The 25,165-nt window shown below is 36.6% G+C and overlaps 2 protein-coding genes across 3 annotated transcripts; one reads left to right on the top strand and one right to left on the bottom strand.

Annotated features, from left to right (window-relative positions):
• Positions 1–118: 118 nt before the first annotated feature.
• Positions 119–12,983, bottom strand: nadk2 (NAD kinase 2, mitochondrial). 2 transcript variants are annotated; one of them, XM_056262981.1, is made up of 12 exons: positions 12,043–12,983; positions 9,108–9,196; positions 8,933–9,021; positions 6,983–7,064; positions 5,069–5,152; positions 4,182–4,318; positions 2,607–2,694; positions 2,298–2,441; positions 2,156–2,211; positions 1,999–2,052; positions 1,390–1,513; positions 119–591 (listed from the first exon to the last, which is right to left on the bottom strand). In XM_056262981.1, exons 1-12 carry the CDS (start codon positions 12,280–12,282, stop codon positions 456–458), a joined length of 1,323 nt encoding a protein of 440 aa, XP_056118956.1. In that variant the 5' UTR covers positions 12,283–12,983; the 3' UTR covers positions 119–455. The 2 variants fall into 2 exon arrangements, with proteins under 2 accessions (XP_056118956.1, XP_056118957.1); XM_056262982.1 differs by having other exon boundaries at positions 2,298–2,393; positions 12,043–12,982.
• A 5,094-nt stretch (positions 12,984–18,077) lies between these two features.
• On the top strand, positions 18,078–23,554 carry gdpd4b (glycerophosphodiester phosphodiesterase domain containing 4b). Its single transcript, XM_056262980.1, has 15 exons — positions 18,078–18,275; positions 18,551–18,654; positions 18,889–18,982; positions 19,215–19,274; positions 19,367–19,465; positions 19,557–19,650; positions 20,797–20,942; positions 21,162–21,244; positions 21,318–21,468; positions 21,590–21,814; positions 21,934–22,091; positions 22,673–22,820; positions 22,905–22,987; positions 23,111–23,190; positions 23,279–23,554. Exons 1-15 carry the CDS (start codon positions 18,093–18,095, stop codon positions 23,341–23,343), a joined length of 1,773 nt encoding a protein of 590 aa, XP_056118955.1. The 5' UTR covers positions 18,078–18,092; the 3' UTR covers positions 23,344–23,554.
• Positions 23,555–25,165: the final 1,611 nt, after the last annotated feature.

Raw genomic sequence — 25,165 nt, 5'->3', positions numbered from 1 at the left:
TGCCATTTGCCCTATTGTGTACCTCAAAAACATTGAAATATCAAGTTTCTTTTTTTCATGGGTAGCTGTTTCAGACTTCTACATGAACATAATACTTTGTGCATGTTTGGCACAACAGTGTTCAATATGTATTATAAATAATCTTGTCAACAAAAAGTTCCAATCACATTTCAGTAACATGGGCATTTCTGGAATATTGTTTAAATAAAGCAATAGTGATGTGACACTTGACATCTAATGCTGATGTGTCTAGGAAAAATATGAATGTTCATTTCTGGGGGGTGCAACCAAAGAGGGTAATTTAAAGTGTGAAATCCTGATATGTACATTTCATCTGCAAACATCATCCATTAAAACTCAGTGCTTAAATAACACAATGTCCATCTCAAAGTCTAAAGACAATCATTCAGTCCTTAATATAGTTCATGGAGCAACAGTATGATGTATCAAATGATTTAATCAAGAATGACAGTTCGCAACAGGTCCTCCTCATTTAAGCTGATGGTAGCAATGGCACCATCATTAAACTCGAAGGACGTCCCACCATCCACCACCATGCAGGCATCCCAGCACCTTGAGCGGACACAAACCCTATAGAGAACAAGCAGAATTTTTAACGGCCTTTTAGTCAAAAATATATGGGCCTGGTTTCACAGACAGGGCTTAGATTAAACCAGGATTAGCTCTTAGTTCAATTAGGACATTTAAGTAACTTTTTATAAACGTGTCTTATTACTGGTGTGCATTAAGTCAAAAGAATGGCACTGACATAGTTAGAAATCTCAGTGTGAGGCGAGTTGCTTTCAGTTAAAACAGCTCAAACATGCAATTTAGTCTGGGACTAGGCTTAAACCTTGTCTGTGAAACCGGGGGTATGAAGAATTCACTTTAAAATAAGGTTTGATTTGTTAACGGTTAATGGATTAGGTATTGTGAACTAACAAACAATTTAACAACCTAAAATCTGTCAATTTTATGAGTATTCTATTGTTAATAAGTAATGTATTATGAACAAACATATGTTCAAATGTTAAAATAGGTAGAAGTTAACCTTAATCAAGTTTAATATTAACTCTTTCCCCGCCAGCGTTTTTGATCATTTTCACAAATTTCATAGCCCCAGAATATTTTGTTGTATGAATATCTAAACATGCAATACATCAAAAGAAGAAACAGACTCTCTGCTTTTAAACAACAACAAAAGTTGAGATCAGGAGATTCAGTGCTCTTTTTTTTAATAGCGCCCCCTAGCGTATAACAGTGAAAATATGGAACACCGGAACATTCCATCAATGGCGGGGAAGCGTTTTCTCACAAATGACAGACATTTCTGTCAATGGTGGGGAAAGAGTTAATATAATAATGGTGAGGATGGAAATGAAAACGTACTTTTTGGCAAAACCTCTTTGTCGGCTATTGGAAAATACTCTGTTGACAATAGGCTCCCTTATACTGAAGAAAAGTTTGTCCTCCTCTGGGCCGAAGATTAGAGACTCATTGTATGTCTCAGTCACTGAACACAAAAAGAGAGAAAATTATTTAAATGGCAGAATATTAATTTTATAAGTAAAATAATTTAACAGAATAGTAATTTAAAACTATAAAAAGTCATTTTAAAAACAAATGACACTTACTTACTAATTTTAAAAAAAGATATTCGGTAACACGTAACAATAAGGTTCCATTAGTTAATGCATTACTAACATTAACTAACAATGATCAATACATTTGTAACAGTATTTATTAATCTTGGTTAACGTCAGGTAATAAGAATTCAACTGTCTATTGTTAGTCCATGTTAGTTCAGGTACCTTAAATAATATTACCAGGCAGGCACAACATTTGATTTTAATAACATTAGTAAATACTGAAATTAACATCAACTAAAATTAATAAATGCTTTACAAGTATTTTTCATTGTTAGTTCATGTTAACTAATATAGTTAACAAAAGGAACTTTATTGTAAAGTGTTACCAGATATTCTATTGTGAACTCACCACTCGCAATGAACTCCCGATTTAGAGGAACATCCAAACCCGTTTTTGATTTTCCTAAGATACAGAAAACATCGAAATCATGCTTGTACTGACTGTCGATTGTAAACTGTGCTGTCATAGCGCAAATGTATTTTTTTTGACTTTTTGTGTTTCTAACCTATTCTAAGGACATCCTCCACTGCCTGCTCCACAAGCTTATTAATATTGTAGGACCTGGACGAAGAAAGAATAATGATTTGGTAACTCAGACAATATAAGATCATATCAGATCATTTCAGTCAAGTAATGCTTTGACTCACCAGGCTTTAGATCCAGTTCCAGTGCAAATGCTGAGCCCTGAGCTCTTCTGTTTCTCCCACGGCCCGTCATCGATGGAGATTTCATAGTATGAAGCCCTATGAAGCGAGAGTGTAAGATGGGGTTTGAAGGATTTATACTTCACCCTGTGGCAAACAGAAATCCACAAGTAAGGGGAGATGGGGGGGGGGGGGGGGGGGGGGGGGTGCATGAAGTGAAGGAGGAAACGTGGTTGATGAGATGCAGTGTCCTTGGGATAAGGTTGGCGACTGGTTCCACAACATCACAGACAGGAGGGCAGCGATATATACCTGGAGGACAGAGATTCCCCGATGAAGATCTCATTGAGCCCTCGGACAGGGAGTAGGTGAGGCCTTTCAGAACTGTCGTGTGTCGTACCTGTCGCAAAAGTATGATATCGTTGTTGTCTCCTCTAACAATAGTTAGGAGTTAGTTACGATGGAATTAGTCAGATTTTCACAGCAGAATGGCAGGACTGCATGAAACATGAAATGCCAGTAAACAGCAATAACACTAGAACGAATTGGGAAATTTAACAGATACATATTTTCAAATCATACCAATAGGTGCATTAACATTATCAGCCTTAAAATACTAAAAATAAAACACTAAATAACTAATAACTCTGCAGAAAACTAAAACTAATCAAATAAAAATTTAAAATTAAACTTACACTAAAATCAATGTACTATAAATTCAATATAATATAAATATAATAACCCTGTTTGGGTGAACCTCACAAAGAAGGTTTTAGATCGGTATAATTTTATGAAGTCTCTTCTGCTCTCATAAGGCTGCATTTATTTGATCCAAAATACAGTAAAAACAGAAATATTGTGAAATATTGATTCATTTTAAAACAACCGTTTTCTATTTGAATATAATTTAAAATGAGTTGGTTTCAGCATCATATGATGTTAAAAAAAAAAAAAAGAAGCTTTTGTAACATTATACTACAGTTCATAAGTTTGGGGCCAGAATTATTATTTTATTTTTTTGGAAATAAATTAAAGAAATTAATACTTTTATTAAATTGATCAAAAGTGATAGCAAAGACATTTATAATGTTACAAATGCTTTCCATTTCAGACAAATGCTGTTCTTTTGAACTTTCTATTTATCAAAGAATCCTGGGGAAAAAAATTTACACAGCTGTTTTCAACATTGATGATAATAATAATAAGAAATGAGCATCGATTAGAATGATTTCTGAAGGATCATGTGACACCAAAGACTGGAGTAATGATGCTGACAATTCAGCTTCGCCATCAATATATTCAAGTAGAAAACAGTTATTTTAAATTGAAACAATATTTCACAATATTACTGTTGCTGTATTTTGGATTAAATAAATGCAGCCTTAAGAGCAGAAGAGACTTATTTTAAAACATTTATATTATATGCTGTGCTGATTTTCATTACTGTACTACAGTAATGAGAAGATTATTTTACAATACAATAATGAGACGTTTTGGGGAAAATGTGCTTGATTATTGTTGAAAAAAAATAAATAATTAATTAACAGACTGAAAAAATATTTATTATATATAAAAATTACAAATGAAAAGACTAAATATACACATACAACACACACACATATACATATATATGTGTGTGTGTGTGTGTGTGTATGTTATATATATTATAATACTTTATTTAAATTGATTATATTTTATATTTTCTGCAATAATTAAGCACCAAAAATCTCATTCACATTACTATAATAAAGTAACAAAAATCATCCTTTCTCCTTAATTTTGCTCTGAAATATGAGCTGAACATTCTTGCCAGTATTTGTGAGACTCAGTAGAGCAGCAGAGAGGAATGTTTGGTTGAGATAGTAATGTGTGGTACGGGACTCTTACTGCGCTGAGTCTCAGTGGTGATACGGTGTGCTTTGCTGTGCTGTTCCAGGCTCAGCTGCAGCTCATGCAGGTCCACTGGAGTCGGGTTGATCCCGGTGCCCTCCAAGTACATACGGATACGCTGACGCCACTGCCACCTAGTGAAGATAGAAGGGGAAAATATTGACGGCATAAAGCAGGTACAATGATGTTTAGAATGAAACAGGCGACTCCAAAAACGGGTAGATCTTAGCAGCTCTGAAGTTGTCTCTTATTGGTCAGGTTCAATCTAGCTAAATAGCAGCACTTAAACTGTGGGTAATAAACACTTTATTTTAAGGTGACATAGTTACACGTTACTACATGTACTTACTATAGTAATAACCTTACATTATGCATAATTACAAGTAGCTAACCCTACACCAAACCCTAATCCTAACCATAACTCTATAGTAAGTACATGTAGTTAATTAATATAACTCAGTAACTTATTTGAGTAAGTACAATGTAACTACGTCACCTTAAAATAAAGTGTAGCCTGTTACTTTTCTCCACCCTGGTAGGGCTGGACCAATCACAGTCATTGATGATAAGAGGATAAATATGAATCATTTAATCTTTTCTTCTCCTTTGTTTTTAATATATTTTGTATACATTTTTATTAGAATCACATTTTTTACTTTTTATTTGACTTCTGAAACATCTGTTATGATTTTATCATTATTTTGTATTCCTTTTTAAATGTAAAGTGCTCTGAATTGTGAATTGAAATGTGCTATATAAATAAAATAGCCTTTTGCAGAGTACTTTAGCAAGAAGTATAGAAGAAAACAACTGATTGCAAATTGGATTATATAGCAAATTGGATTACTGCCGACTAGAAGCAAGAGTAAATAAGAAGGACCTACCTGAACTCACCCTTCCTGAGTTTCCGTAAGGCCTCAGAAAAGGCTTGTGTATAGCGCACAGGTAAACACAGGTGGCCCTCTGACCTTCATATACAAAAACACATGTACATTATGAAACAAATAAACCTGGTAATACTTAACTTAAAGGGATACTCCACCAGTTTTTATTATTAAACTATGTTATTCCCTTAACTAAGACGAGTTGATACATACCTCTCTCGTCTCAGTGCGTGCACTATATCGCTCTGTATTGCCGCAAAACTATGTTAGCACTTAGCTTAGCCCATGCATTAAATATGGGCCAAGCAGAGAAGCGACCAAACACTTCCACGTTTTCCCTATGTAAACACAGTTACTCGAGTAGTGTAACTTGACCTGGGCTGGTGACACAAAATAAACCGTTGCGCTTTTCTAAGCGTTTAAAATTGATGACTATATTGTATGGCGGAATACCATAACAATTGCTTTTGAGCACTTCGACTTGGCGCAATAATATCTTCACTCGTGAAAAGTCCTCTTACCGGCTCCCGCTTCCTCTCCCCCTCCCTCTGACATTTCCGTCAATACAACGTGACATGCGCCGGTAGTAGTAGTTCGAGCGGAGTTGACGAAGTAACAGGTTGTTGGAAGCTAGTTTGTGTACAATAATGGTTAAAGCGTGCATCGTAAAGGGTTGTGAAAATAAGGAGAATGTACATAGTGCTGTCATTTTTCACCGAATTCCAACACACCACATACAGCGGAGAGCTTGGTTAGCTGCTTTGAACAAGAATCCCAAAACACCATTGATGACTCTGAAGAAGTGGCGTGTTTGCTCCGAACATCTCACAAAGAAGGACTATACCTGCACAGGAACACGCCTAAAGGATGAGGCTACACCAACAATATTCAGATCACTTACAGAAAGCCCGTGGTCTTTCGCCAGCTCCGGTCTGTTCTGGATCATATCTTTCTTGCCTCTCACGGTCCACAAGAGCTAATTCCTCCTCCGTGTACTCGGGTTCAAACAGATATGGCTCTGGGTCTTCTAAAAGAAGTCATAATCATCTACAAAGTCCGCCATTGCAAATGATCTGCGGTTTGCTAATAGCACGCACAGGTAGTAAAAGTCACGTTGGTAGTATTGACGGAAATGTCAGCAGCTGGATGCTATTGGAGGGAGGGGGAGAGGAAGCGGGAGCCGGTAATCTTTTCACGAGTGAAGATATTATTGCGCCAAGTCGAAGTGCTCAAAAGCACTTGTTATGGTATTCCGCCATACAATATAGTCATCAATTTTAAACGCTTAGAAAAGCGCAACGGTTTATTTTGTGTCACCAGCCCAGGTCAAGTTACACTACTCGAGTAACTGTGTTTACATAGGGAAAACGTGGAAGTGTTTGGTCGCTTCTCTGCTTGGCCCATATTTAATGCATGGGCTAAGCTAAGTGCTAACATAGTTTTGCGGCAATACAGAGCGATATAGTGCACGCACTGAGACGAGAGAGGTATGTATCAACTCGTCTTAGTTAAGGGAATAACATAGTTTAATAAGAAAAACTGGTGGAGTATCCCTTTAAAGCCTTTACGTATAATGCATTATAAAAGTATTTTAATGCATTAATTATGCCATGTAATGCACCTTATAATGCATTGTATGGTCTCATGAATAATTGTAACCACATTTCTGATACATTATAATACTTATCTATTCATTGAACAGACCTGTAGAAAGTATAATGCATTAAAACACATGACAAACAACCAATTTCAGAATCTGCAAATATTATGATGCATTTTAACTTGGTAACAATTATTTATGAAAATATAAAATGCTTTATAACATTATGAATCCCTTTATAATGCATTATGCATAAGGGCTTTAAGTAAAGTGTTACCATAAACTTAAAATCACTATAGGCTAGTTTTTATTACCTTTCTGGGTCTGTATTGACCCCCAATACAGGTTTGTTCTTATCATACACTTTACTGGCAACAAGTAGCATGGTTCCATCACCTATGAAATAATGTCTGTTAGAATTTTACACACACACACACACACAAATAATATGTATATGCAGGGCCTAAAATTAAGTGTTTGCCAAACCTGCCAATGGCCGGTGACTTTACCGGCCATATTTTTTTTTTTTTACCAGCCATAAAACCGATTATTAAAGTTACAAAAGTTATTCAGTCAAGATGAATGATTGTTCTTATATTAGGAATATTAGGCTGCTAAAACTTTAAGAGTTTAAGAATCAATATACTGTTTGTTCACTAAAGACTTAAGTTTACGTGGATACTTCCCAAGATGGGCATTTTGACATAATTTAGTTTGAATATGTCTGTTCAAGTGCAAAAAATTACTTGCATAAAGTCCTGTGAAACCATCTCTCATATGTCAACTGGTGCACAATTAAACAATCAAGTATAAAAACCAAACACCAGGGGCCTCATGTATCAACACTGCGTCCGCACAAAAACACGGCGTACGTCAGCTTTCACGTTCACGGCCAGATGTACTAACAGTGAAATTAACGTAAGAATGTGCGTTCCTCCAAGTAAACTTCATGTCTGGCGTACGTATATTTGTCGTGATTTTTGTCCGTTGGCGACTCATAGAGGCAATAAAGTGAAGTGGCAAACATTACACTACGAATTGTTCTATTGCACCACCAGCTGTCAGATATTGCTTATAATTTGTAATTGATAAATTATTTGACATATTATTGTCACACGAGTCATATTAAAATATTCTATTATGCAATTAAGTAAGAACATATATAAAGCATGTGCAAACTGATGCAACCCGTCTAGCAATGGCAGTGTTGGCTTAACTAGGAATAAAAAATAAACTTCATTAATTCGGTCAGTAAAGATAAAAAAAAGAAAGTAAAATTTTTATTCAGCAAGGACACATTGAATTTGTTTAAAAGTGAGAGTAAATGCATTTATAATGTTACAAAAGATTATAAGATTTCTATATCTGTTTGATTTAAGTTTTTATTCATTAAAGAATCCTGAAAATACTATATCACGGTTTCCACGAAAATATGAAGCAGAAGCACACCTGTTTTCAACACTGATAATACTCAAAAATGTTTCTTGATCATCAAATCATCATATTAGAATGATTTCTGAAGGATCATGTGACACTGAAGACTGGAGAAATGATGCTGAAAATTCAGCTTTGATCACAGGAATAAATTACACTTTACTATATATTTACATAGAAGACATTTTCAGTGAAATTTCGTTTCTTGCTTGCTTTAGCCATGTTCTTGCAGGTTTCTTTTGACAAATTGGACTAATTACCATATTTAAATTAATTTAATTGGGGGAGGAGACTGGGTGGGGCGTTGTGCTCGTGCATGTGCGCTCAATTTTACGTTAATTGGGATGTACAAAGAATATGCGTGGTATCCTTCGTACGCAGAGATTCATACATCTGCTTTTTTTTGTGCGCACGCACATTTACAGCTTTGTCCGTACGCAATGTTTTAGTATGAATTCAACGCAAGTCTTTGTACATGAGGCCCCTGGGTTCTTACTTTTTTGCATAATATAATATTTTAATAAAACTCGTGTGACAATAATATGTCAAATAATTTATCAATTACAAATTATAAGCAATATCTGACAGCTGGTGGTGCGATAGAACAATTCGTAGTGTAATGTTTGCCACTTCACTTTATTGCCTCTATGAGTCGCCAACGGACAAAAATCACGACAAATGTACGTACGCCAGACATGAAGTTTACTTGGAGGAACGCACATTCTTAAGTTAATTTCACTGTTAGTACATCTGGCCGTGAACGTGAAAGCTGACGTACGCCGTGTTTTTGTGTGTACGCAGTGTTGATACATGAGGCCCCTGAGCTTTACCTCCAGCAGAGATAATGGCATCGGCCCATCGTACTGTGTCCTCGTCATATTCTCCTCTTTTTACAATGCGCACCTCAATCCCCTGTTTCCTACAAAGATGAAAGGACTGTCTTAAAAATTGTTTGAAAATTATTTCAAATACTGTCAGAATTTCCATTTTTGAGTGTCATCTTACTGTAGACTGTCCACAATCTGTCCAACATTAAAGGTGTGTATATTGTGTCTCTCCAGAAGCCCAATGTAACTGGATCCTTTTAGGGCAAGCTGTGATGACAAGAAGACGACAGATTAAAAATCATAAACAATGTATTGCTTCTTGAAAATATAATCACTAGTAAAAATAAACAGTCTTTTAACATTGTGTGGAGTTATTTGGACTTCTTAATACAATTTTTCTGCAGGCATTGTTGGTGGACTGTTAAGCCCATTTTGCTTGCTACTGAATTGAGCTAACAATAGTACCAACAGGAAAGGGAAGTAACATATTAACATACTTCTTTTGTTGAGCAATACAATTAAACACTGTCAGAAAACAGAAGGCAGAAAACAGTGGCAAAGTAAAAAGATTTAGGTAAAAGGGGGAGGAGAAAGTGAGGGTGGTTCCAGAAGTAAAAAAAAAAAAAAAAAATCCCACTCATTTTCTCCATAGGAGGATTGATTTTTAATCATGATCATGTTTAACAGTGGTATTCCTGCTGATAAAAATAGGTCATTAACCATGTTAATGAAAACAATCTACATCAGAGAATTGCAACAAGTAAATCGGGTTCCGGAAATAAAAATCACATTCATTTTCTCCATCAGGGGAATTGATTTTGAACAATAACTTTAAACCTTTCAACATAAACCTATGAGCTACATAGTTGTTAATAGATGATTTTGTTAACGCCATCATGGTTTAAATAATCATATTCAACAGCAGAATTCCAGGTGAAAATGAAGCACTCCATTCATTTTGTCCATAGGAAATTTATTTTGAACGATAACTTATAAACCTTTGAAGACAGACCTTCTCTGAGCTACGGGGTTGTTAATTGATGTTATTTGCTTCTGCTGTAGCCATCAGCCCACTTTTATTCAGCTTAGTGTAAAATAATCATGTTTAACAGTGGAATTCCAAGTGAAAAACTACATTATCCACGATACCGAAAATTACACCAATCAGAGAGACAAAAAAAACAACAACACAGGCCAAAATAGCTCTTTAGCTCTGTCCACTCCAATTAAGCACTGCCAATGACGTAATCGAGTCGATCTCTCTACGCTCTCAAAATACTTTAATGTTTGTATTTTTATGAATATACATAAATGAATATTTTGCAATAAACTAAAAATATTATGTGTGTGTGTATATATATATATACACACACATACACTTTTATATATATATATATATATATCACAGTTCAGTATGGAAATTTACAAATGACATCATCGCCAACAAATCGCCAACAAATGGCGAGAATTGTTTTAAAGGAAACTTTAATCCTTAACATCTTAAAATGTATTTTAAGATTATGTAAAAGTTTTTACATACAAAAAAGTCTGAAATGAAAATGCCTTAATGCAGAATTTATCGATCTTATTTTTCATGTAAGAGTGTCCGTGGCCATTTGTAAATTAAATGTGTCGCTGTACAAAAAGCTGGTTATGCTGCTTGTTATTGCAGACTGGTATTTCTTCCCTAATCTAGTGGCTTAATTATAAACACGCTGTTTTGTACCACAAACAGTTTTACCATTAACTGCACTTTGTTATTCTTCTCGTCATTTCCCTATAGCGGCTAATGAACTGGAGGTCTTGCACATTCACAGTAAATAGCTTACTTCCGCGTTGAAAAATAAGGTGGATAGAACTGTTTAATTTATGATGTCAATTTGTAGGTCAACCCGGAAGAAAGTCCTTTGGTTTTTTTCGAATAGCGGGTTAAAATCAGGGGTATTTCCTCCGAGGAGGCAAGGAAGGCAGTGCCTCCTCAAAAAATTGAAAGAAAAATAACCCATATTACAAAAATAAAAAAACACAAATATTACAAAGTGTGACATTAAATAGGGATTAAATCACTCGTTTTTCTAAAATAACACTGTCCAACAGTGACACTAGCAGGTAAAGTTACAGCTGGAGTTCGTGTCTCTCTTGCCTCCCCTGAGCCCATTGAGTTTTAACAGACCTTTAACAGACCCACCTAAAGCGTGCGGTGGGTTTAGAGGGGGGTAATTGAGAATGAATGAGGGAAAGTCATGTGAGAGGAGGCAATGCCTCCATTGAGCTATGATTGGTTTGTGCGATAAATCCTGCCTCTTGTTTTCGGGCGCGTTCACGAATCAGTCTGAATGAACAAAATGATGACGTTGATGGGAAGACTAATTTTAATGGTTGAGGAGATTCCCCCTTCTATGTAAAGCGTGTTGAGTGCCGAGAAAAGCGCTATATAAATGTAATGAATTACTATTATTATTTAAAAGTCAGTAAATCAGTCAGATATCACCGCTTTGTCACTAAATCAAACTTGAAATGGCCTGAAAACATGATGACTCTGGGAGTTTTATTGAGCAATCAGCTTGGTGAAATTAAAGGTATATCTTGTCTGTGACCAGTGTTTACAGAGCATAACTGATGATCCAAAAATAAGTTGACTATTAAAAAGAACAGCTGAACATCAGTTCACAAATAAAATATATTGTTTAAATTGTTACTGGCTTTAGTTGTAAATTGTTATTTTGAAATAAATGTAAAAAATGCTATAAAAAAACCCCCACTAATTTGATGTTTACTTGGTTTTAATAAATAGAACATTAATTACATTTTTAATGTAAAAAAAATAAGATTAGCATTTTGTTTCTTTTTTATGTAATTTGAAGTAATGTTTATTTAACCAGGAAAATGTGACAATATTAAGTAGGCTATAACTGGGACATGATTTTGAATTTTGCCTCCCCAAAGAAATGTATAGGTAAAGCCAAAAGTATTTATCATTACTTGAAGATACTTTTTTATGTCTGTTGTAATACAGCACCCGCCTTAAACGTTCTGTAACAAGATAAACCGGTGTATCTGATCAATGCATAGATAAACAGACCCTATTCACCTCTTCACAAGCGTCTGCTTACCAGCTGTTTTAGATCCTCCTCCGACAGTCCCGCATATCGATATCTCTGCTGCTCGAATTCATATCGTGTGGTCTTAGTCACAACCGCCACCTTCGCAGGTTTGAAGCCACATTCAGCTTGCGAAGCAACTTTACACGCGGCGGTCTGATGAAAACACAGACGACTACAGTAGCTCCCAGTGAAACCCGCCACTATTGGATTTCCATAGGAAAGAGTTTTCCTTAAAGCTCGGGATAGCATTCTACTACCGCAAAATAGTATTGGAGAAATGGTCAGGGGAAAAAATATTTAATGTAGAATTTTGCAGCTCTTGCTGTCACTGTTCAAATAGACAGACCACCAGTCAAAACTACTTTTCCAGAGCAAGTCATTAAAGGGGCTTTATGAGCTTGAAAATGCTGGAGGTTCTTGGCAAAATAAATAAAATCAACACAAACTTCACTAAACACACACAACTGATTTATCTATGGGGTTGTAAGGTTTGCAAGTTAATGTAACCAGCAGCATTCAGAGACTCGCAGGTCACCTGATTACAATGGCAAAGCAGTAAGCACCTAATCTTACTTTCTAAACCTACCAATGTGATCTGACTAGCTGGGTGTCGCCTACTGGCTACGCAGTGTTGGACGCACAGAAGGTCACATTTGCTGAAGGTTTCGTGAACGATGCCCTTTCTAGGTGTACGTGAACAGCTAGCTGATTAACGTTACAGCTGTCAGTTTTAGCGTGTCAAACTGTCCACCAACTCTACCTCTTCAAGCCTGACCGATCACCTCCCCGTCTATCTGCCCTACGACGGAGAGCGCGAGTCTAAGCGATCTACAGAAACCTGACCTTTACCGTCTACCTAAATACAGAACTTCAAATCACAAAGTTGAGGCTAATAAAAACATCAGATCCCACACTCACACATGCCGCCATCTTTAAAGCACGTAGCGCTGACTCTGTGGGCGTGGCTTTGAATAGACGGGTTTTGTGCTAGTGTGCCCATTCTAGACTCAGTTCACTGGCGCCCAGCGATACTAATACATTTAAAACAGATTTTAATACATCGTCCTATCCATTTCATAAAATATTTAAAATAGACGAACCCATGATGATTGTTTTACACTGTATCACTGGCGTTTACATAGTTGATGATGACACTACACAATTGTTCATTTTGCATGGAAATTTTCATTTGCATAAAGCAAAGGAAACAGCCATTAAACCCTGTTCTAGATTTTTATTTTTTCTAATATTATTATTATTATTATTTGTAGATTCAAAATATTTCATGACATATTATTAGTGATCAAGCTGACAAGTAACATGGAGTGTGTAGGACTACTTACTCTTATATTGAAAAGAGTAGGCTACTATATTGTTATAATTTATGATGAACTCAAAGTTTGTAATGTATACCCCAGTTGTTATTATATACAACATATATCATATTATATTTATTGAGTGCTGCAGGGATGACGTTAGCCTGGATGCCAGCCCGAACCCCGCCCACAACATTTTTTGGTCGGGAAGTTCGGTCTGGACTCGATCCATTGAGGAGTAATTATGATCAGTCAAAAAATGTTCGGGCCAATCAAATTGCCAGGGCGGGCTTTATACGATGATGGACAGATGATCTGCAGTTACGTAATCCTCACGTCATCAAAGAGCGCTTGGGTTGAACTGGTTTCCCTCAAAGATGACTGCAGCTGGAGAATTAAGATGTATAGATTCCGCTATCGCGTCTGTTGTAAAAGAAATCGACAGGGCATTAATTTTTAAAGACAAAAAGAGAACTGCAATAAAGGCATTTGTCGATCGTCAAGATGTGTTTGCCGTCCTTACTACGGGATTCAGCAAAAGTTTATTTTATCAGCTGGCTCCGATGGTCGCTAAGAATATGGGACGCAATGAAAAGCCTGTTGTCATTGTGGTTTCTCGTTTGGTCGCACTCATGGAAGACCAAGTAAAAGAAGCAACCGAAATGGGCATCAGGGCGATGCAACTCATGTCAAAGCCATCGCTACATCAAACAATGGTGACGCTTTGTTATACTCGCACACCATACCCATACTGGTAATCACTGTACCCCTTATGAGCGGTTTATTTTTGAAATATAACTAATTAGATGATGTTACTCAATTCAGTTTATTTGCCAGACTCATGTCCAAAACACCACGCAAGACAGAACAAATAAACAAGACAAAGTACAAGTACAAGAATTACTCATCATTTTGTATTTAAATCATCATTAAAACATAATTTTGGCTCCCGGTCTCTTTTCTCTGAAGACTCAAATGAACGCTTCTTCAGCCTGGTGTCTTTCGTTGTCTCTCCATTTATTAAAATCAGTCAAGTCGCGCTCCAATCCTGTTATAAAATTGAGACAGGTCCTATGGACAGGTCAGACAAATGCGAGTAGATTTGTTGGCTTTACTGTCGAGATCTAATCCTAAACGGAGAACTTGTTCGTATATACATTCACATTTTCTATTTCGTTCAAAAATGTTTTTCGAGTTTGCACGTACTCTGCTTATCCTTAAATTCTTTTTGCAACACCGGCAAAGGTCGTTAACACTCATTTTTCTTTTAAATACTTTTTCGTGAGTGCGTGGAGTGCAGTTCAGTTCTGTTGATATGAGTCGCTCAACATACGTCATTTACTGCGTTGCCCTGATTGGTTATAGGTCTATCCAATTGAGTCCAGAGTTGTTGTTTTTTCCTGGTTCGATTAAGACACGCCTCATAATCAAAGCCCTATGGAGCAGTATCAGACTCACATTCTGACTAGAATATGAGTATGACGAAGTCAGGCTAGGATGACGTATTTTTGTAGGCCAAAACCTGGAAACGAATTAATAATAATAATAATAATAATTCCTTACATTTATATAGCGCTTTTCTAGGCACTCAAAGTGCTTCACATGGAAGGGGGAATCTCCTCAACCACCACCAATGTGCAGCATCCACCTGGATGATGCGACGCCAGCCATAGTGCGCCAGAACGCCCACCACACACCAGCTTACTGGTGGAGAGGAGACAGAGTGATGAAGCCAATCAGTGTATATATATATATGGGGATGATTAGGAGGCCATGATAGACAGAGGCCACTGGGCAAATTTGGCCAGGATGCCGGGGTTACACCCCTACTCTTTCGAAAGATATCCTGGGATTTTTAATGACCACAGAGAGTCAGGGCCTCGGTTTAACGTCTCATCCGAAGGACGGTGCTCTTTGACAGTATAGTGTCCCCGTCACTATACTGGGGCGTTAGGACCCACACAGACCACAGGGTGAGCACCCCCTGCTGGCCTCACTAACACCTCTTCCAGCAGCAACCTGGTTTTCTCAGAAGGTCTCCCATCCAGATACTAACCAGGCTCAGCCCTGCTTAGCTTCAGTGGGCAACCAGTCTTGGGCTACAGGGTGATATGGCTGCTGGCAAAATAGAATTAGCATTTTAGTACCATTTTAGTCTCAAAGCCTATATGGGGAAAATCCTATTAGGTTTTTGTCGAGGGAACAAGAATGCTAACTTCCGGATTAGCCTACAAAAATGTCATCACTGCAGCACTCTATTGTTCAAGCTCAATGTGGCAATCAGGGCGGGACAGAGGTCACCTCAACGTCACCTGCGCGCTACACCGGTCTCGAATCTCACGGAGGAGCTCCGGAAGGATAAAAGGAGGACTGACGACAGTGCAAGACGACAGAACCAGGCCTGGCTGGGACATTTATGTTGTGTTTTATTATGTTTATGCGACAGTCGTCTGTGAGGGGCTGCTGTTTTACTTTCGTTTTTCTGTTTGATTATTTTTGTCTTTAAAGTTACGTTGATCGTTTGCCGGTTCCTGCCTCCTTCCCTGAGCCTTTAAACCTTGTTACACTCAAAAACATCATTGCTAATAACTATGGGGAGGTTGGGTTGTCCCACTATTGTGCATTCAATGAACTTTGTTCAATGAGTTTGTTCAAGTGAATTTTTGTTGCTATATAGAAATTGTAAAAAAAAAAAAAACTACCCAAGACAAAAATAGAAGTAGCCTAGGATATTCACTGGAATAAAAAGTGTGACAACTAGCCCTGGACCACCTTGCAATTTTATAGTTAGTAAAGCACTTTAATGTGAGTTCAGAAAAGCATAAATACAATCAGATGCTCAACTGAAATAATATTGTAAGAAAAACTTGAGTAAGAAGTGTCAGATAGCACATATCCATCTGCAAGATGTCTGTTAAAGAGTGCTTCATCTAGAAAGCATTTGCTGTGTACAAACATCTGAGAGACGTTTTCTAAATCTATATTTAACGTCTGACAGGAAACGTCCTAGAGGCATATTGCAGATGAGCAAACACTAAAAAAAAATACTTCCAGATGTAAACACGCACATCCACTGACTAGACTGAGATAGCTACATGTGCTAGCAGGGTATCATTATAGAGCCAATGGGTGGAGACTGACGTGGAGCTCCCCTTCTCTGGGCATAATGGGTGGAGCTTGAAGGTCCAGCCACACCCTAAACCTACCCAAGTTAACCCTATATGCCTAAACCTAAATTTTAGGTTAAGCTCCACCAATTAAATTTACAGAGGTGTCTATTACGTCCAGAGGGTGGCCTAATTTGGCTCTGCACACACAGTGGCACCACTTGATGGTGAAAGACTTCTTGATTGTGGAGAGATAGTGGTAGGCCTACTTGAGTTCTTGCCAACGACAGTGAACTCAGAAGTTAGCCTGCTCCCAACCCCCTTCAGCTTCTTTTCTTCAAGTAGCCTGTAGCATTGTGTCTTTTAAGATGCGTATAATTGCTGTAACTTGTTATTCAAAGCTTCTATTTTTGTTTAAGACTTCGTGAAATTGCTGCTTTTAATGAAATACTTATGATTTACTGAAAGGCCAACATATTTATTTACACTTTCGCTTAATTTATTATTAATATATCGATTTATCAGTTTATAGAAAATGTTAAAATATATAATTTCAGTTCGCCAAGACTAAGAAACCACACAAAAACGTATGCCTCGCAAGTGCAAAGCGACCTTATTGTTATGCAAATTCACAGTAACCTAACATTTAACAGACACTGACGCACGGCACAATAGTACCGTTCTGAAACACAAACGCAGGGATTCTAGACCTGGGTTTTCACGCTCTCATTATCCATGCAGCGCCACACTCTTCGACTGGCCAGTCAATAAGCTGGGAGGTATTTCCTTTCACTTCACTGGAGTAAAGCGGACACGGACAGAGATACTTGGTTTCTTGGTTCTGATGTGACGGCGACGGCGGTTCAGATATTCGGTGAGACATTGGGCTGTTTATCGTTACCTATTCTCACAATAACAAAAATTCGATACGAATACCATACTGTGAAGATGACAGCGATTCTGTAAAGTGTAAACAAGTTTGTTGGCTAATGTCATCCTGTTTTTATCTCCGTGGACTCAAAGTTTATGAATAGATGTGGGAGTTAGACAATTCACAATTACCTTTATGAACACTTATTTGTGTTGAATGGCGCGTACTTGTTTTCAGTTACATGTTGTGATTACACAATAGGCTAATACTGACCCGTGTTAAAAATGCTGAATGAGTATTTTTAATTGTGTACTTTTTTATACCAATTTAATTGGCCCCAAATATCAATGAAATTGAAAAAACGAAGGCAACTCTCATCCAAATTCAACGAATGACATGTTTGGGCGGGGCTACTTATTAGGCTGAAGAATGATTTGTAAAGTTTTTTTGTGAGCAATAATTTACCATTTTACCCTGTTACATTTGGAGAAATTCCATCATTATTAGGTTTTTGTACAGGATGAGGGGACCATGTTGTATAATCAGCCTTGTATATTGTCTAATTAATTAAGTTTTTACAGTTGTGCAACTGGAAACTACACTGGCATAAAATATAGCAGAAGCAAAATAAAATATTACACAGTTGCATATATAACATTGGTTATGCATTACATCATCTCAACTTCTTTTACATTTTGCTAAATTATTTAGGGGTGAAAATAATTATATGTTTATACATCGACAGAACCCTCATTTGTCTTGCTTATGGGCACAGCACCGGCCGAGGTAACCCAACTGAAGTTGGGAAAGCTGAAAGTGGCACGCCAGAGGTTGCTACAGCGTTATGAGCACCAGCTCTTTGTCTCCTGTCTAGCTGGACTCTACGGCTGCCAGTGGAGACGTTCCCAGCGCACACATGCTCAGCCTGGACACTGCTGCTGCTCTAAGGTGCTCTCATTCTAACTCACAATGCGCATGCTCAGATCATTACAAATTAAGCTGTTAACTTTACTTGTACAAGTCCACCTGATCAAAGCAAATAAGAAGCTTTACAGAATGAGTAGGCTCAATATACACTGGCCTTTTTTTCTCACAAACATTTCCTACTCTTAAGTTTTGTGTTCTTTTTGTAATTATTATAGTAATATTTAGGTCAGGTTTAAAATGCAATGATAGTTAGCTAGATGTATGCGTTATGTAATGGCTTAAAAACTGTTTTGCAGCGGGAGTGTTGCAGTTTTGCTCTGATCGTTCTGACCTTTTGTCTCAGTCTGGTGTTCCTGTACTTTTGGAGTGAAGCACGGAATGACTACAATGACTTTGACTGGTTTGTGTCACATAAAAGATATATTTTAAATGATTTATTGACTTCTTTTGGTAGCACATTACTGTTCATTTTGTTTAAACAAAGTTGTTTTTAATGTGGAACAGTGCTGTTAATAGTTCATTAGACAGAAAATAAATAATTTGAGCTGAATGTATAATTTATTAAAGGCCTCTCAACTTAGGTAATTTAACTGAGAGATACACTAAAGTAATATTTCACTCGCTTTGTCTCCAGGTTTAATTTTGGAAATCTGGGCTTCTGGTTTCCATGGTCTATTGTGTTGTTGATTCTTGCTGTTTTTCTGTTCACTTATGTTGCTGTTCTGCTGGTATGTGCTGTAAGAATATTCATTTTCATTACTACAGTTTTGACCTAATTTCTTTACAAAACCCCACAGTTATGAAATCACTATTATAGATTATTATAGACGTGACATATTAAATGTACATATCGTATTATTGTCAATGTGGTTTGCTTTTTAAGCTTTAAGTCACCATAACAAGTTACTAAAGGTCCATAATATGATAATTTGCTGGTGAGAAATATGTTAATATTCACAGCTGCTGGCAGTTTGTCTTCTCTCAGAAGGCCAGAGGTTATATTTACATTGGTGTCACAAGGTAACTTCATCTCAACTATGTAACTACTGAAAGTCTTTACATAAAGAGACTTTATGGTTCACATTTGTGACTGAGGAAATCTCTTCCGATAGATTGGGATCTCAGTGACTTTGATTCTCTCCATTGTGGCCTCATCTGTTCTCACAGATTTATGGAGCAAGGAGTGGAAGACTGTGCTTTTATCTTTTCAGGCAGGTTTATTATCTACTACTATATAATATTTATATTGGAGTAAATTCACTGTGATATTTTTAATTAAAGTTCCCAATTCCCATTTGCCAGGTATCTGCCCCATATCTACATATAGGTGGTGTAGTTTTATTGACTCTATTATCTTGGCCGGTAGGCTTTCATCTCTTCCGGCTCAATATGAGAGGTAAGAATGAGTTTAAATATATTATGCACAGGGCCACACAATATAGCACAAGTATAAAAAGGTCTGTGACCATCTCTGAAAACAACCAGTGCAGTTCATCTCTCAAACAGGTATGTGACTGACAAAAAACATTAATAGTCCATACAGGGCACACAAAATCCAAACCTTTTCACACAATTTTTTTTTTATTTGCCAAGAATGGCAGACTGCAGAAACGTAAGACCTCTTGCTTAACATTAAGTCAATTTTGTTTATAAAGCCCAATATCACTAATCAGCCTCCAAACAACATCCTTGATTGAGCACTTGAAAATACTGTTTCATTTACTTACAAATCATTAGAAAGGTCTAAAGTTTTATTATAAGTATTAATTTATTATGTAAAAAAATCTGTTGCTTGTCAAATGAGTTATAAGTGACTTAAATTCACAGCGCTTCCAAAGATGGAGCAGCATTTACTGCAAACCAATCGATCCTCTCTGATCTCAGTGAATTTCGGGTTAAAGGGATAGTTCACTCAAAAATGTTAATGTTGTCATTACTTACTCACCCCCATGTTGTTTCAAACCTGTATGAGTTTCTTTCTTCTGTTGATCACAAAAGAAGATATTTTAAAGAATGTTGGTAACCAAACAGTTGATGACTTCCATAGTATTTTTGTCCTACTATGGAAGTCAATGGCTACCGCCAACTGTTTGATTACCAATATTCTGTGAAATATATTATTTTGTGTTCAATAGAAAAAAGGAACTCATACAGGTTTGGAACAACATGAGGGTGTGTAAATAATGACAATTTTCATTTTTGGGTGAACTATCCCTTTAAATGTTCAGCCCTAGATTAATCTAAGACACAAACAAGCACACAACAAATGCTCACTTCACACAATAAAGCTTATCTGTCTCACACACATGCCAACCTGTATCGCACATGTGCTACTGTGGTAATTGTATTCATTGCACAGACCAATATTTTATACATGTATATATGTAACTGTACAGCCCTGATCATGCATAATAATATATTTTCAAAATATCTTGAAAAAAGGAAAGACATTCTTTAAAAAATAACACCACCCTGATGCAGCTTATGTCAGAGAAAGTGCATATTATTAATGTGAATTCATATGTGCCTTTGTCTGTTTAAGTGAGACGGATGGCCATGATGGTGCTGTATATAACTGTTCTAGTGACTCTTTACCTGGTTCCTCTGGGCATGCACTCGCCCTGCATTAAAGAGAGGAGCAGTCTGGGATCAGCTCCTGCTTTAATTGGACACAGGGGAGCACCGATGGTACACTTCATTCTTCTTCTTAGGCTTTTCAGGTTCAAGCACTAGGCTAAAATACTTCTTTCCAAGTTTAATGTGATATGTGATGATGTGATTTATTAGTGCAGTATTTCTAAAACAATTATTATATCAAGACTGTAGTAGTACAGGGTTGAGCAGACATGCAATGTACCATGTTCAGACTGAAGAAAAAAGCAATGTCTCTGTGGTATCTTTTCTCAGCTTGCCCCTGAAAACACCTACATGTCTTTTGAGAAGGCATTGGCAGCTGGAGCTGATGGCCTGGAGACCGATGTCACTATCAGGTCAGCTCCATAGAAAGCCTGTGTTATTTAAAATGGAAAAAAGTCCTCTATAACATTTTGTCTCTTGCTGCAGTTATGATGGAGTTCCTTTCCTCATGCACGATAAGAACCTACGCAGGACAACTAATGTAAAAGACGTGTTTCCTAACTGGACACACACCTCACCTGCCATGTTTACGTGGAAAGAACTGCAGAGTCTCAACGCTGGATACTGGTTCTTCTCTGTTAGGCTGCGGGAAGCTTTTTTACTCTTGAAAAAAGAATTAGTTGTTATCTAGATTATATTTGTGTTGCTTAAAACCACCTTTAAACATTAATCAAAGAGTATTATTGTTTCCCACTCAGCAAGACCCCTTTGGAACAGCTTCATCTCTGAGCGCAGATGAGCGCTTACAGGCTCAGAATCAGTCTGTGTGCACACTGAGGGCCTTTCTGGATTTGGCTGCTCAATATGGGAAACTTGTAATCTTTGATCTGTACCGGCCGCCCAGGGGTCACCCTTACAGAGATGCCTGGATATCCCGCACCCTGGACGTCATCCAGAACGAGTCATCCATTCACTCCAGTCAGGTGTGCCATTACATTGTTGCATTTTGGGAAAGTTTAAAAGGTGACTTTTGTATAGATTGTGGTTTTTATGAAAAATGCTTTTAATATATAGATTATATATGTTTATTGCATTTACCTAGGTACTGTGGCTGCCTCCAGAGCTCAGGGAGTTTGTACAAGAAATGGACCCTGATTTACAACAGACAACAGGCGAACAAGCACCAGTGGAGGAACTTCAGCTCAGACACATAGCCAGACTCAACATCCATTACAGTTCCATGTCAGAGAAAGAAATCAGGTTCGAGAGATAAGCTAAAAAAGATGCACACTATAGATATATAATGTATTCCACACTTCATTCCATCCATCCATCCATCCATCCATCCATCCATCCATCCATCCATCCATCCATCCATCCATCCATCCATCCATCCATCCATCCATCCATCCATCCATCCATCCATCCATCCATCCATCCATCCATCCATCCATCCATCCATCCATCCATCCATCCATCCATCCATCCATCCATCCATCCATCCATCCATCCATCCATCCATCCATCCATCCATCCATCCATCCATCCCTCTCTCTCTCTCTCTCTCGAGCACCAAATCAGCACATTAGAAGGATTTCTCAAGGATCAAATGACACTGAAAACTTAAGTAATTGCCAAAAATGTAGCTTTGCCATCACAGGAATAAATTACTTTTTAAAATATATTACAATAGAAAAGAGTTATTTTAAATTTGAAAAATATTTCACAATATTACTGTTTTTACTGTTACTTGGTGAGCATACGAGACCCCAAATATTCTCTATATAGTATGTGTCACACATAAATCTCATGCATTGTGTGTGACCTTGTATCAATAACAGAAAATACGCTGCTGCCAACATCAGCACCAACCTGTACGTGATCAGCGAGCCGTGGCTGTATTCTCTAGCCTGGTGTGCAGGGGCTCATTCTGTCGCCACGAATGCTGTTCACATCCTCAAGAACCTGCAAAGACCGCTCTTTCTCATGGTAAATGACACACATCTACAGTTGTCAGGGATTTGTTCATCTTCTCATTCAGGAGTTTTTTCCTGTGGTTTTCCTCTCTCTCAGACACCAGAAGAGTACATGCTTACGTGGACTCTTACTGACATCACTTCCCTTCTTCTCGTTGTGATTATTTTTGTGTTTCACTGGTGAGTGTGAGCACAGAATTTACATCATTTCACTTTGACTGTGAACATGTAGCTTCAATCCGAAAGCACTCTGTACTCCATACAAAAGGCAATTTGTAGGCTGTCAATCATGATGTATTCCAGGTGGAGGGAGCGTGGGTTGGCTCGCAGTGTGGACAGCAGTTCATTACTTGAACATGGGTTCTACAGACAGTTCAGGACAGGTAAGAGGCATTTAATATTGTAAACCACTTAAGGCAAATAAATGAAGAGTAATCTGAGGCTGATCATGTTTCATGTTCCCATGAACAGAGGTGAATGATGTGTGGTCTTTATCCAACATGAGCAGCCCTGAGAAGCAGGTACCATCTCTCTGAAGAGCCTGATTAAAACTGTTGGTTCATATTTAACCCCTTATATTAAAAAACAACTAACTGATGTTCAGTTAAGCCAGTTTAAACCACAGTTTAAGTGGTACATTGAAATCACCCTTACAATTTTATAAATTCTAATTGTCACAAAATGTCTTATGACAGACATGTGAGCTGATATGATGGGATACATACAGTTAACAAATGCTAGTGACTGATCTTACACCTCTGACTTTAGATTGTCATTTGAGTTAATGCATTTCACAAGCCTCAGGCTTTTCTTAAAGGTTTCCATTTCGAGCATGAATGAAAATATGTGTCATGTCGATGAAAATTATGTTTCCTTCATTTAAATATTAGCGGATCCATTTGTTTTGTTTCGTATTTAAAATCATTTTCATGGTTTTGTTTGAAACATTACTCCCAGAGAGGACCCTAATTGTCTTAGAATCTGAAGTCATAAATAATTGTTGTGCTAATGTTTTGTCCTTTTTGTCTTGTTCTAATTTAATGTAGGATTCTAAATCAATATTAAGCCACAAAATATCATTCAGTGTAAAGATTCTTTGGTTATTGCAATATGATCCGTGTCTGTCTGAAATCATGATGCCCGTAATCTATTTTTCTCCGTTTTTAAACTGATATTTGCTCTTTGATTTTTTCTCATTAAATCACATACTTTTTACTCAAATGTGAAAACTGTTACAATCTTGTTATTTTTTATTATTTGAAGTCTGATTAAATTCTGGCAAGAGTATATTGTTGTACATTGAGTTTTGCAAGAATCTACAAAATCTTACACAAACTACAAATAGTGTTGTTAATGATAAAAAAATATTTAAAATAGTTTTTGCTAAATGAAATAAAGCTGAAATAAAATTTTTTTAATGTTCCTTGGCTAACTAACTGCAATAAAATATGTTTAACCTGAAGGACTAAAATGACTTAAACAAAAAATTAAATAAAAATAAATTCAAGCAAAATAAAAACAAACAATAATAACAATGACAAAAGTGCATAAAAATGACTAAAACTAAAATCAAAATGGAAAATATAAAAATAAAAGCGGATTCAAAATATTAATAAATACTATAATACCAGTATATAAATAATACATTTATTATTATTATTTAGTAATACATTTAATAATTATTTTTTAGTGTTTAGTGAACAGACCTACTTTAAAACTAAATATAGGGTTTTACATGTTGCATTCAAGGGATCTAATTGTCAAATGACTGATCACATGATCATAAATCATTGATCAATGAGAATAACAAATGACATGAACCTCATTAAAATAGCCAAGCCATCTCATATATATTTATAAACAGCAGCTTCCAACATAATAAAATTAGAATGACCAATTACAAACTACAAATGATTGGGTAACGCTTTACAATATGGTCTCGTTTGTTAACATTAGTTCATATTAACTAACAATGAGCAGTACATTACAGTGTTTATTCATCTTTGCTAACGTTAGTTAATAAAAACACACTCGTTTATTGTAAGTTCAGTTCACTGTTCATTTATACTAATGTTAACACATACATTTGATTTTAATAGTGTATTAGTAAATGACATCAACATTAACTAAATGTAAATCAACATGAACTAAGAATAATAAATGCTGTAAAAGTATTGTTCATTCTTAGTTCATGTTAACTAATGTAACTAATGTTAACTAATGAAAACGTATTGTAAAGTGTTACCAATTAATGCATATATATAAAAAAGAATAAATAAATAAAACTGTGTTTAAAGATTCAACCTAAATATATTGTGCAGAAAAAATAATGATTATGGCCTGGCCATATATATATAT

This window comes from Rhinichthys klamathensis, unplaced genomic scaffold (assembly GCF_029890125.1).
Source record: "Rhinichthys klamathensis goyatoka isolate OS25496 unplaced genomic scaffold, OSU_Roscu_1.1 h1tg000197l_1, whole genome shotgun sequence".
NCBI lineage: Eukaryota > Metazoa > Chordata > Actinopteri > Cypriniformes > Leuciscidae > Rhinichthys > Rhinichthys klamathensis.
Note: the sequence above shows the minus strand (reverse complement) of the source record. Positions and strands in the feature narration are given on the sequence as shown.

Bases quoted from the DNA above. Each gene is read 5' to 3' on its own strand.
- nadk2 (XM_056262981.1), bottom strand. From the start codon at position 12,282: ATGCTATCCCGAGCTTTAAGGAAAACTCTTTCCTATGGAAATCCAATA. The intron at 9,197-12,042 runs GTAAGCAGACGC...TTGTCATCACAG, and splicing joins AGGAGGATCTAAAACAGCTG to CTTGCCCTAAAAGGATCCAG. The intron at 4,319-5,068 runs GTAGGTCCTTCT...TATCTTCACTAG, and splicing joins CTCAGGAAGGGTGAGTTCAG to GTGGCAGTGGCGTCAGCGTA.
- gdpd4b (XM_056262980.1), top strand. From the start codon at position 18,093: ATGGGCACAGCACCGGCCGAGGTAACCCAACTGAAGTTGGGAAAGCTG. The intron at 20,943-21,161 runs GTACACTTCATT...ATCTTTTCTCAG, and splicing joins GACACAGGGGAGCACCGATG to CTTGCCCCTGAAAACACCTA. The intron at 23,191-23,278 runs GTAAGAGGCATT...TCCCATGAACAG, and splicing joins CTACAGACAGTTCAGGACAG to AGGTGAATGATGTGTGGTCT.